Source organism: Oncorhynchus keta, chromosome 23 (genome assembly GCF_023373465.1).
Source record: "Oncorhynchus keta strain PuntledgeMale-10-30-2019 chromosome 23, Oket_V2, whole genome shotgun sequence".
NCBI lineage: Eukaryota > Metazoa > Chordata > Actinopteri > Salmoniformes > Salmonidae > Oncorhynchus > Oncorhynchus keta.
The window spans coordinates 16,060,848-16,073,947 of record NC_068443.1 but is presented as its reverse complement, the minus strand read 5'-3'; the positions used below and the strand labels follow the sequence as shown (position 1 = coordinate 16,073,947).

General features: G+C 44.4%; 1 protein-coding gene across 2 annotated transcripts in view; it reads left to right on the top strand.

Annotated features, from left to right (window-relative positions):
- Window positions 1-13,100, top strand: part of LOC118402509 (uncharacterized) — a 171,700-nt gene that overhangs the window by 123,090 nt on the left and 35,510 nt on the right. For both annotated transcript variants that reach the window (XM_052476577.1, XM_052476575.1), the window contains exon 5: window positions 10,445-10,626. In XM_052476577.1, coding sequence (XP_052332537.1) covers window positions 10,445-10,626 — 182 coding nt within the window. The remainder of the gene's footprint in view (window positions 1-10,444; window positions 10,627-13,100) is intronic.

The window sequence follows — 13,100 nt, the reverse complement described above, 5'->3', positions numbered from 1 at the left end:
TTCTCTCTTCTCTCTTTTTATTATTAGTTTATCCAGCCCTGCAGTGAGTCACTACTCCCTGCTGTCCTTTTCTCTCTTTTTATTATTAGTGTATCAGCCCTGCAGTGAGTCACTGCTCCCTGCTGTCCTCTTCTCTCTTTTCTCTTTTTATTATTAGTGTATCCAGCCCTGCAGTGAGTCACTACTCCCTGTTGTCCTCTTCTCTCTTTTTATTATTAGTTTATCCAGCCCTGCAGTGAGTCACTGCTCCCTGCTGTCCTTTTCTCTCTTCTCTCTTTTTATTATTAGTTTATCCAGCCCTGCAGTGAGTCACTACTCCCTGCTGTCCTCTTCTCTCTTTTTATTATTAGTGTATCCAGCCCTGCAGTGAGTCACTACTCCCTGCTGTCCTCTTCTCTCTTTTTATTATTAGTGTATCCAGCCCTGCAGTGAGTCACTACTCCCTGCTGTCCTCTTCTCTCTTTTTATTATTAGTTTATCCAGCCCTGCAGTGAGTCACTACTCCCTGCTGTCCTCTTCTCTCTTTTTATTATTAGTGTATCCAGCCCTGCAGTGAGTCACTACTCCCTGCTGTCCTCTTCTCTCTCTTTTTATTATTAGTGTATCCAGCCCTGCAGTGAGTCACTACTCCCTGCTGTCCTCTTCTCTCTTTTTATTATTAGTGTATCCAGCCCTGCAGTGAGTCACTACTCCCTGTTGTCCTCTTCTCTCTTTTTATTATTAGTGTATCCAGCTCTGCAGTGAGTCACTACTCCCTGCTGTCCTCTTCTCTCTTTTTATTATTAGTGTATCCAGCCCTGCAGTGAGTCACTACTCCCTGCTGTCCTCTTCTCTCTTTTTATTATTAGTGTATCCAGCCCTGCAGTGAGTCACTACTCCCTGCTGTCCTCTTCTCTCTTTTTATTATTAGTGTATCCAGCCCTGCAGTGAGTCACTACTCCCTGCTGTCCTCTTCTCTCTTTTTATTATTAGTGTATCCAGCCCTGCAGTGAGTCACTACTCCCTGCTGTCCTTTTTTCTCTTCTGTCTTTTTATTATTAGTGTATCTAGCCCTGCAGTGAGTCACTACTCCCTGCTGTCCTGTCCTCTCTTCTCTCTTTTCCTCTTCATTTCAAGGAATTCACAACCCATGACCCCTTTCCACTATCAATTTTACTACTAGTCACCTCCTCTCTCCTTATCTTTCTTTCACTCCCATTCCTCATCCTCTTCCCTCCATCCTCCTCATCCTCCTGTGTCAGTGTGATGTCACTCTTGAGGTCTTATTTACAGGAATAAACCTGAATTAAACTACATCCGCCCCTAATTAACTCACACTGGCTGTCACTTCACTAATCTCCCCATCAACTGTGGCTCGTTTCCACCAATCACCACGCTTTACCTGGGAACCATAACCAATCACGGTGTCCGTAAGTGAACCATGGAACAGTGAAGTAGTCTGAGAAAAAAAATGGTTCTCCTGTGAGGTGAGGGGGATGATGGTGAGGAGCAGAAGGTGTCTGTTAGAAGGGGGTTTGAGCAGAGCACAGTGAAGGACTTTGATTCTCTTTCCTGAGCACAATTACCAGGGCCTGGTGGGGATCGCTTTATCAGAGTGTTCCCTTCCCCGGAGACTGCTGAGGGGAGCGGCTCATAATAATGACCGGAACGAAGCAAATGGAATGGCATAAAACACCTGAAACCCATGTGTTTGATGTATTTGATACCATTCCACTAATTCCGCTCCAGTCATTACCACGAGCCTGTTCTCCCCAATTAAGGTGCCACCAACCTCCTTTGGTCCCCATGCTGTTTCACCACATCACACCATAATGGCCAGAGCCAGGAGAATAGAGACCAGGGAAGATCACATGTTCTGTTCCTTCCTGTCTTTAAGAGGGCTTGATTTTCCTGTTTCAAGTGATGTGTAATTATTGTTGCGTTGGCATCCTGTCCTTGTATAATTTGGAGCTATTATTTCCACTCTGTGTCCCTCTCGCCTGGTCCAGTGAATATGATGAATGATTTCTGTTGCCAGTTTCACTATACATGGTGAGAGGAAAGCTGATAATGATTACTTTACCATTGCCACCACACCTCCCCCCATTCACTCAAGCACTTCTACAGCTGTGTGTGTGTGTGTGTGTGTGTGTGTGTGTGTGTGTGTGTGCGTGCGTGCGTGTGTGCGTGTGTGTGTGTGTGTGTGTGTGTGTGTGTGTGTGTGTGTGTGTGTGTGTGTGTGTGTGTGTGTGTGTGTGTGTGTGTGTGTGTGTGTGTGTGTGTGTGTGTGTGTGTGTGTGTGTGTGTGTGTGTGTGTGTGTGTGTGGTAATGTGTAAGTAATCCTTCTCACCCCCCTTCTCTCCCAAAAAAAAAAAAAAAAAAGATTTAGATGTAAGTGGCTGTTCCACTGGATGCCATAAGGTGTATGCACCAATTTTGTAAGTCGCTCTGGATAAGAGCGTCTGCTAAATGACTTAAATGTAAATGTGTGTGTGTGTGTGTGTGTGTGTGTGTGTGTGTGTGTGTGTGTGTGTGTGTGTGTGTGTGTGTGTGTGTGTGTGTGTGTGTGTGTATCACTGCTCTTGTGTAACATAGCTTTTCTGAGATGTACGATTGCCTTCAAGTAGTATATCAACATACAGACTACTGTTCCAGTTTTGTATGTTAATGACAGAGAGAGATTTTCTCATCTGTAGAATGGATCTATTTTGGGGTGTCATTATTAATAGGATTTTTTTGTGGGCTGTTTTTTTCATTCTGGTGCCCAGTGTCCCAGACGGTTGATTCATAGTCATGGCACATAAGCTGATATGTAATGTTGATTCACTGGCACATGTCCACTTCAGTAGGCAGGCCCATGCCTTGGCCCAGAGTCTTGTGGGCATAAGCATGCTGAGTTTCATGTTTCACTGCCTTAGAAGATGAATTGTACATTATATACATGGTTTGTTCTTTCTCTATTACAATACAACGAATAGGTATTTATTATTCATAGCCTGTATCTTTTTGCTGACATAGTGCCCAGCCAACCCCATAGGACACCACACCCACACACAGAAGGGACAGAAGTTTTTCCTGACCAACATGATGAGGAAACTGTTAAAGGAATTTAATTCCTATATGTTCATTAACCAATTCAATTAAAACACTCCGTCCATTTCTAAGAATTTGTAAGATACTTATTTGCATAAAATGGACAGAGACCAGTCTCAAAATCAATTTGTAGCGTTTATTCTCGAGAGTACTGAACATAATCACAAAGTACCTCAGTTTATATATCCCACATTGCGTCATGTCTTACGGAAATGTCTCTCCTCCTCCTGGACCATAACAAAGCTGTTTTTCAATTCCATTCCAACATATACATTGCTTATCACCTGCTACCATATGTTACACAATCTACTCCACACCCAATGGTTTCTCCCCACCCTGGTTGGGGACCAGACATCTTTCCTGTTGTTAGTTTCACTGTGGTCACGAGTTGTCTGTTGACCCTTCCTCTTTGCCTATGTACCAACACATTCCTTAACAGACAACTTATAACTCTGTGAGTTATAACTCTATGGCTAATGTATACATTATTTTGTCAACATTGACAAAATTCCTTCAACAGAAACATGACCAGCAAAAAACATGGGTTTTTGTGGTCAGGAAAAATGATTGGATTGGGATAGCTGTTCCTAAATCAGTTGTTAAGCAAAGACAGCTGCTCGAGTGCATGAGGAAGGTGGTCATTGCATGGACCATATGATCAAAGAGCAGGTGAAGGACCCGAGAGAGTAGTTTTCTCTCAAGGGTCACTACAGTCCCCTGAAGGACCACTACGGGCCCCAGCTGATGCTCTTGGATGTTGTACTGCCCCCCCCCCCCCATTGTCCTCATGTTTGAAGTAGAACATAAACACGATTTTTGCTTTCGCCTAATCTTTAAAGTGATGGCTAACATCATATTCTCCCATAAATCATCCTTTGTATCGATTGGATTGAACCTTTTTCCTATGTTTTGTTGAGAGGGATAACGTCCTTATCTAAAGAACATAAACAGGACAGCACTCTGTTGAATAAACTCACATTTACATATTTTTATTGCTGCTCGAACGCTTTGCGTATGAGCCCTTCTTCAGCATGCAAAGGCAATGGCAATCAATGTCACGACAACAATACCACACAGGTTAAAAGGCATAATTATGACTTCTCAGTCAGTATTGGCCCAATCAAGAGATCCCAGCAGAGGGACAAAATAGAGATGCTTGTTCTAGGTCCCAAGAAACAAAGAGATCTTCTGTTGAATCTGACAATTAATCTTAATGGTTGTACAGTCGTCTCAAATAAACCTGTGAAGGACCTCTGCGTTACTCTGGACCCTGATCTCTCTTTTGACGAACATATCAAGACTGTTTCAAGGACAGCTTTTTTCCATCTACGTAAAATTGCAAAAATCAGAAACTTTCTGTCCAAAAATGATGCAGAAAAATGAATCCATGCTTTTGTTACTTCTAGGTTAGACTACTGCAATGCTCTACTTTCCGGCTACCCAGATAAAGCACTAAATAAACTTCAGTTAGCGCTAAATACGGCTGCTAGAATCATGACTAGAACCAAACAATTTGATCATATTACTCCAGTGCTAGCCTCCCTACACTGGCTTCCTGTCAAGGCAAGGGCTGATTTCAAGATTTTACCTTCAAAGCATTACATGGGCTTGCTCCTACCTATCTCTCTGATTTGGTCCTGCCATACATACCTACACGTACGCTACGGTCACAAGACGCAGGCCTCCTAATTGTCCCTAGAATTTCTATGCAAACAGCTGGAGGCAGTGCTTTCTCCTACAGAGCTCCATTTTTATGGAACGGTCTGCCTACCCATGTCAGAGAGGCAAACTCGGTCTCAACCTTTAAGTCTTTACTGAAGACTCATCTCTTCAGTGGGTCATATGTTTGAGTGTAGTCTGGCCTAGGAGTGTGAAGGTGAACGGAAAGGCTCTGGAGCAATATTTATTTCACCTTTATTTAACCAGGTAGGCAAGTTGAGAACAAGTTCTCATTTACAATTGCGACCTGGCCAAGATAAAGCAAAGCAGTTCGACAGATACAACGACACAGAGTTACACATGGAGTAAAACAAACATACAGTCAATAATACAGTATAAACAAGTCTATATACAATGTGAGCAAATTCGGTGAGAAGGGAGGTAAAGGCAAAAAAGGCCATGGTGGCAAAGTAAATACAATATAGCAAGTAAAACACTGGAATGGTAGTTTTGCAATGGAAGAATGTGCAAAGTAGAAATAAAAAATAATGGGGTGCAAAGGAGCAAAATAAATAAATAAATGAAATACAGTTGGGAAAGAGGTAGTTGTTTGGGCTAAATTATAGGTGGGCTATGTACAGGTGCAGTAATCTGTAAGATGCTCTGACAGTTGATGCTTAAAGCTAGTGAGGGAGATAAGTGTTTCAAGTTTCAGAGATTTTTGTAGTTTGTTCCAGTCATTGGCAGCAGAGAACTGGAAGGAGAGGCGGCCAAAGAAAGAATTGGTTTTGGGGGTGACTAGAGAGATATACCTGCTGGAGCGTGTGCTACAGGTGGGAGATGCTATGGTGACCAGCGAGCTGAGATAAGGGGGGACTTTACCTAGCAGGGTCTTGTAGATGACATGGAGCCAGTGGGTTTGGCGACGAGTATGAAGCGAGGGCCAGCCAACGAGAGTGTACAGGTCGCAATGGTGGGTAGTATATGGGGCTTTGGTGACAAAACGGATTGCACTGTGATAGACTGCATCCAATTTGTTGAGTAGGGTATTGGAGGCTATTTTGTAAATGACATCGCCAAAGTCGAGGATTGGTAGGATGGTCAGTTTTACAAGGGTATGTTTGGCAGCATGAGTGAAGGATACTTTGTTGCGAAATAGGAAGCCAATTCTAGATTTAACTTTGGATTGGAGATGTTTGATATGGGTCTGGAAGGAGAGTTTACAGTCTAACCAGACACCTAAGTATTTGTAGTTGTCCACGTATTCTAAGTCAGAGCCGTCCAGAGTAGTGATGTTGGACAGGCGGGTAGGTGCAGGTAGCGATCGGTTGAAGAGCATGCATTTAGTTTTACTTGTATTTAAGAGCAATTGGAGGCCACGGAAGGAGAGTTGTATGGCATTGAAGCTTGCTTGGTTGGTTGTTAACACAGTGTCCAAAGAAGGGCCGGAAGTATACAGAATGGTGTCGTCTGCGTAGAGGTGGATCAGAGACTCACCAGCAGCAAGAGCCACCTCATTGATGTATACAGAGAAGAGAGTCGGTCCAAGAATTGAACCCTGTGGCACCCCCATAGAGACTGCCAGAGGTCCGGACAGCAGACCCTCCGATTTGACACACTGAACTCTATCAGAGAAGTAGTTGGTGAACCAGGCGAGGCAATCATTTGAGAAACCAAGGCTGTCGAGTCTGCCGATGAGGATGTGGTGATTGACAGAGTCGAAAGCCTTGGCCAGATCAATGAATACGGCTGCACAGTAATGTTTCTTATCGATGGCGGTTAAGATATCGTTTATGACCTTGAGCGTGGCTGAGGTGCACCCATGACCAGCTCTGAAACCAGATTGCATAGCAGAGAAGGTATGGTGAGATTCAAAATGGTCGGTAATCTGTTTGTTGACTTGGCTTTCGAAGACCTTAGAAAGGCATGGTAGGATAGATATAGGTCTGTAGCAGTTTGGGTCAAGAGTGTCCCCCCCTTTGAAGAGGGGGATGACCGCAGCTGCTTTCCAATCTTTGGGAATCTCAGACGACACGAAAGAGAGGTTGAACAGGCTAGTAATAGGGGTGGCAACAATTTCGGCAGATAAGTTTAGAAAGAAAGGGTCCAGATTGTCTAGCCCGGCTGATTTGTAGGGATCCAGATTTTTACAGGGGCTGAGTCAGTCACTGGCTTACTGGTGCTCTTTCTTGCCGTCCCTAGGAGGGGTGTGTCACTTGAGTGGGTTGAGTCACTGATGTGATCTTCCTGTCTGGGTTAGCGCCCCCCTTGGGTTGTGCCGTGGCAGAGATCTTTGTGGGCTATACTCAGCCTTGTCTCAGGATGGTGGTTGGTGGTTGAAGATATCCCTCTAGTCGTGTGGGGGCTGTGCTTTGGCACAGTGGGTGGGGTTATATCCTTCCTGTTTGGCTCTGTCCGGGGGTATCATCGGATGGGGCCACAGGGTCTCCTGACACCTCCTGTCTCAGCCTCCAGTATTTATGCTGCAGTAGTTTATATGTCGGGGGACTAGGGTCAGTTTGTTATATCTGGAGTACTTCTCCTGTTTTATCCGGTGTCCTGTGTGAATTTAAGTATGCTCTCTCTAATTCTCTCTTTCTTTCTCCCTCTCGGAGGACCTGAGCCCTATGACTCCTTGCTGTCCCCAGTCCACCTGGCCGTGCTGCTGCTCCAGTTTCAACTGTTCTGCCTGCGGCTATGGAATCCTGACCTGTTCACCGGACGTGCTTACCTGTCCCAAACCTATTATTTGACCATGCTGATCATTTATGAACATTTGAACATCTTGACCATGTTCTGTTATAATCTCCACCCGGCACAGCCAGAAGCGGACTGGCCACCCCTCATAGCCTGGTTCCTCTCTAGGTTTCTTCCTAGGTTTTGGACTTTCTAGGGAGTTTTTCCTAGCCAATGTGCTTCAACACCTGCATTGCTTGCTGTTTGGGGTTTTAGGCTGGGTTTCTGTACAGCACTTTGAGATATCTTCTGATGTGCGAAGGGCTATATAAATACATTTGATTTGATTTGGGGGAGCTGTGGGGGAAACTAACAATATATAAAAAATAACAATATACTGTAGCTATAAACACACAATACAGACACATTATGATGTCATTGCCTAAATGTTTGGCCTACATATTTATAACCTACCACAAAAAAAGAAGAGCATTCCTCATTGAGGCCTGCTGTGGTAAGAGTGCTCAAGCAGTCTATCCAATATGCTTCTCTATGCTTCTCTATCCAATGTGCTTCTCTCTCCCGTCTCTCCCGTACATGACACAAGTCATTTTACCCAACACTTTTTTTACAGACAGATGATTTAACTTATAATTCACTGCATCACAATTCCAGTGGGTTAGAAGCTTACATACACTAAGTTGACTGTGCCTTTAAACAGCTTGGAACATTTGAGAAGCTTCTGATAGGCTAATTGATATAATTTGAGTCAATTTGAGGTGTACCTGTGGATGTATTTCAAGGCCTACCTTCAAACTCAGTGCCTCTTTGCGTGACATCATGGGAAAATCCAAAGAAATCAGCCAAGATCCCAGAAAGAAAATTGTAGACCAATTTCCAAATGCCTTAAGGTACCACGTTAATCTGTACAAACAATAGTACGCAAGTATAAACACCATGAGACCACGCAGCTGTCATACCGCTCAGGAAGGAGATGCGTTCTGTCTCCTAGAGATGAACGTACCTTGGTGCGAAAAGTGCAAATCAATCCCAGAACAACAGCAAAGAACCTTGTGAAGATGCTGGAGGAAACAGGTAAAAAAGTATCAACATCCACAGTGAAACGAGTACTATATCGACATAACCTGAAAGGCTGCTCAGCGAGGAAGAAGCCATTGCTCCAAAACCTCCATAAAAAAAAGCCAAACTACGGTTTGCAACTGCACATGGGGACAAAGATCGTACTTTTTGGAGAAATGTCCTCTGGTCTGATGAAACAAAAATAGAACTGTTTGGCCATAATGCCCAGGGACTGGTGCACTTCACAAAATAGATGGCATCATGAGGTAGGAAAATGATGTGGATATATTGAAGCAACATCTCAAGACATCATCAGTAAGGAAGTTAAAGCTTGGTCGCAAATGAGTCTTCCAAATGGACAATGACCCCAAGCATACTTCCAAAGTTGTGGCAAAATGGCTTAAGGACAACAAAGTCAAGGTATTGGAGTGGCCATCACAAAGACCTGACCTCAATCCCATAGAAAATGTGTGGGCAGAACTGATAAAGTGTGTGCGAGCAAGGAGGCCTACAAACCTGACTCATTTACACCAGCTCTGTCAGGAGGAATGGGCCAAAATTCACCCAACTTATTGTGGGAAGCTTGTGGAAGGCTACCCGAAATGTTTGACCCAAGTTAAACTATTTAAAGGCAATGCTATCAAATACTAATTGAGTGTATGTAAACTTCTGGCCCATTGGGAATGTGATGAAAGAAATAAAAGCTGAAATAAATCATTCTCTCTACTTTTATTCTGACATTTCACATTCTTAAAATAAATTGGTGATCCTAACTGACCTAAAACAGGGAATTTTTATTAGAATTAAATGTCAGGAATTGTGAAAAACTGAGTTGAAATGTATTTGGCTAAGGTGTATGTAGATTTCCGACTTCAACTGTATGCTCACATGTCCTTGTCTTAAGTCCACGTTTGGTCTTACCCACATAAAGACGAGCACATTGTTTATCTTTTCATAACGTCCTTATCTACCATTTGTCCTATTCTGATGTGGGTGGATAAATCCTTTATCTTACCCCTTGTGTGTTTGACGTAGTCGTGATGTTGTCTGGCTGAAGTGCTGGCTATAATTTTTACTTTACAAAGCGCCGCTTACAATGTTATTCTGTCTGAGCCCCGGAGTTTATCTGATTTTTCCACCAATAACTAGTTGTACTGTACATAGCTGCTCTGCTGAATGGGCACGTACATTTTGTGCGTGTAAGGCAAAAAATATATATCTTTCTTTCTTTCTCCCCACCTCCCTCGAACATGTCACTTGAGTCAATGGTCCCTATGCAGTAAACGACTGAAGTGAAGTTTAAGGAATGGACTGTGTGTGAGCAATGCCGAGTTGTTACTGAGTTACTTCCTGTACTGCTCTTTTCCAGACAGAGAGTGAGTCAAGGGATCGGTGTATTTCACGGGAATATAAACTGTAGCTCCAACAAAAGGGTATTTTAATGTGGTGATTTAATGTGAAGAGCACTAAAAGGTAAATGCCCCTGCATGTTTAAACATGACTGAGTGGAGAGGAACCACAGGCGTATTATCTGTCCTTGATGAATAGTCAAGCTTGTTAGCGGAGAAGAAATAACAGCAGGAGACAGACACAGTCATTGACATTTGATGAGTCCTCTCTATCTCGCCTCACCAAACACAAACAACATAAACAAGATAAATAAGTGCTGTGTAACCTTCAGCGCCTGTGATGTCGCTGTCTCCTACCACGCCCTCATTTCACTCTCTATCACCCTTTTTCTCCCTCAGCCCCTCCTCCCTGTTGTACAATACATCAAATCACTTGTCTAAATCTCTCTTTTTCCTTCCTTCCTTCCTTCCTTCCTTCCTTCCTTCCTTCCTTCCTTCCTTCCTTCCTTCCTTCCTTCCTTCCTTCCTTCCTTCCTTCCTTCCTTCCTTCCTTCCTTCCTGCCTTCCTTCCTGCCTTCCTTCCTTCCTGCCTCCTCCCTCTCTCCAGGTATGTGGTCCTTCTCTGTGTCAGAGCTGGCTGTTCTGGGGGCGGAGGTGGGCCGTATCTCAGCAACAGACGCTGACCTAGGCGACAATGCCAAGCTGGAATATACCATCCTGGAAGGAGAGACGGGGGACACCTTCAACATCAGCGGAACAAACCAAGAGGCCGTGATCACCCTGAACAAGGTGAGAGGGAAGAGGTATGTAGGAGTGAGCGATGGAACATGTTGGGTGTCAGCCGACAGAGAGGGATAGAGGGAATGAGGGAGGGTAGAACAGGATGGAATAATGGGACAGATGATGAGAAGGAGGAGAGGAGGACACATGTGAGCCTGTTGATTTGGCCAGTTCTCCCTCAAAACGCTACAGAGAAGCTGTGCAGTCACTGCTATGCTGGATAGATATATATCTAGTGTTTTCTCTGTGAGTCAGATGGCCATATCTGTGTGTGTGTGCTTATTGAATCAGCTCATTTCCGTTGATGCTGTCTGATTCTAGATGATTCCCACTAGAAGTGACTGTCACTCTGGATTATCACACACGCAACTCCAATAATGAAGTGTGGTTGGTGATGAGAGATGACACTCGGTGTGTGTGTTGCATGTTACATGTGTGCGTTGCGTGTTACGTGTGTGTGTTACGTGTTTGTGCGTGTCTCACACCTGTGAGTAGGCCTCTCAATAGCAGCAAACCAAAGACCTCTAGTCTGTCTCAGACATGAAATATGCTATTTGAAGCTGAATTAGCCTTTCAAAAGGCACAGACAGTGTGTGAGTGTTAAAAATATGCACTGCTCTTTAATATAGCCTGCCACTTAGATCTGAGATAAGAGAGAATCTGAAGCACCTCTGGTGGTCATCCAGTGTGAATGCTGAGTGAGTGTGTGGGTTTGTGTTTTTGTATCTTTGAGTAGTTTAACCTGTCTGTGTGTGTTGTGTGTGTGTGTGTGTATGTGTGTCACTGTGACAGCCCCCCTCCAGGGTTTGTGAGGTGAGTTGGAAGGGATTTCCAGGCCCTGGGATGAGTTACTGTGATAAGAGAAAGAGTATAGGGAGGGGGAAAAGAGAGAGAGTGAGAGTTGGGAGAGGGAAGGGGAAACAGAGAGATAGGAGGGGGGTGTAGGCAGGGGTACGGAGAGAGTGGAAGCAGGGAGGAAAAGAGAGTAAGGGGGAGTGAAATTAGCGAGGCAGCCAGAACAAAAACACCAGGAAGGGAGAGAGTGAGAGAGAGTGAGAGAGAGTGAGTGAAAGAGAGAGACAATGAGGCAGAACAAGACATCCAAAGGAAGACAGGCAGGCTGAAAAATAGCTTTGTTTGAGCTGCAGAGAGTTGGAGAGAGAAAACAACATAGAGAGAACGTCTAAGCAGCATCCTGCAGAGAGTTGGAGAGGGAGAGAGAAAACAACATAGAGAGAACGTCTAAGCAGCATCCTGCAGAGAGTTGGAGAGGGAGAGAGAAAACAACATAGAGAGAACGTCTAAGCAGCATCCTGCAGAGAGTTGGAGAGGGAGAGAGAAAACAACATAGAGAGAACGTCTAAGCAGCATCCTGCAGAGAGTTGGAGAGGGAGAGAGAAAATAACATAGAGAGAACGTCTAAGCAGCATCCTGCAGAGAGTTGGAGAGGGAGAGAGAAAACAACATAGAGAGAACGTCTAAGCAGCATCCTGCAGAGAGTTGGAGAGGGAGAGAGAAAACAACATATTGAGAACGTCTAAGCAGCATCCTGCAGAGAGTTGGAGAGGGAGAGAGAAAACAACATAGAGAGAACGTCTAAGCAGCATCCTGCAGAGAGTTGGAGAGGGAGAGAGAAAACAACATAGAGAGAACGTCTAAGCAGCATCCTGCAGAGAGTTGGAGAGGGAGAGAGAAAACAACATAGAGAGAACGTCTAAGCAGCTTCCTGCAGAGAGTTGGAGAGGGAGAGAGAAAACAACATAGAGAGAACGTCTAAGCAGCATCCTGCAGAGAGTTGGAGAGGGAGAGAAAACAACATAGAGAGAACGTCTAAGCAGCATCCTGCAGAGAGTTGGAGAGGAGAGAGAAAACAACATAGAGAGAACGTCTAAGCAGCATCTTGCAGAGAGTTGGAGAGGGAGAGAGAAAACAACATAGAGAGAACGTCTAAGCAGCATCCTGCAGAGAGTTGGAGAGGGAGAGAAAACAACATAGAGAGAACGTCTAAGCAGCATCCTGCAGAGAGTTGGAGAGGGAGAGAAAACAACATAGAGAGAACGTCTAAGCAGCTTCCTGCAGAGAGTTGGAGAGGGAGAGAGAAAACAACATAGAGAGAACGTCTAAGCAGCATCCTGCAGAGAGTTGGAGAGGGAGAGAGAAAACAACATAGAGAGAACGTCTAAGCAGCATCTTGCAGAGAGTTGGAGAGGGAGAGAGAAAACAACATAGAGAGAACGTCTAAGCAGCATCTTGCAGAGAGTTGGAGAGGGAGAGAGAAAACAACATAGAGAGAACGTCTAAGCAGCATCCTGCAGAGAGTTGGAGAGGGAGAGAGAAAACAACATAGAGAGAACGTCTAAGCAGCATCCTGCAGAGAGTTGGAGAGGGAGAGAGAAAACAACATAGAGAGAACGTCTAAGCAGCATCCTGCAGAGAGTTGGAGAGGGAGAGAGAAAACAACATAGAGAGAACGTCTAAGCAGC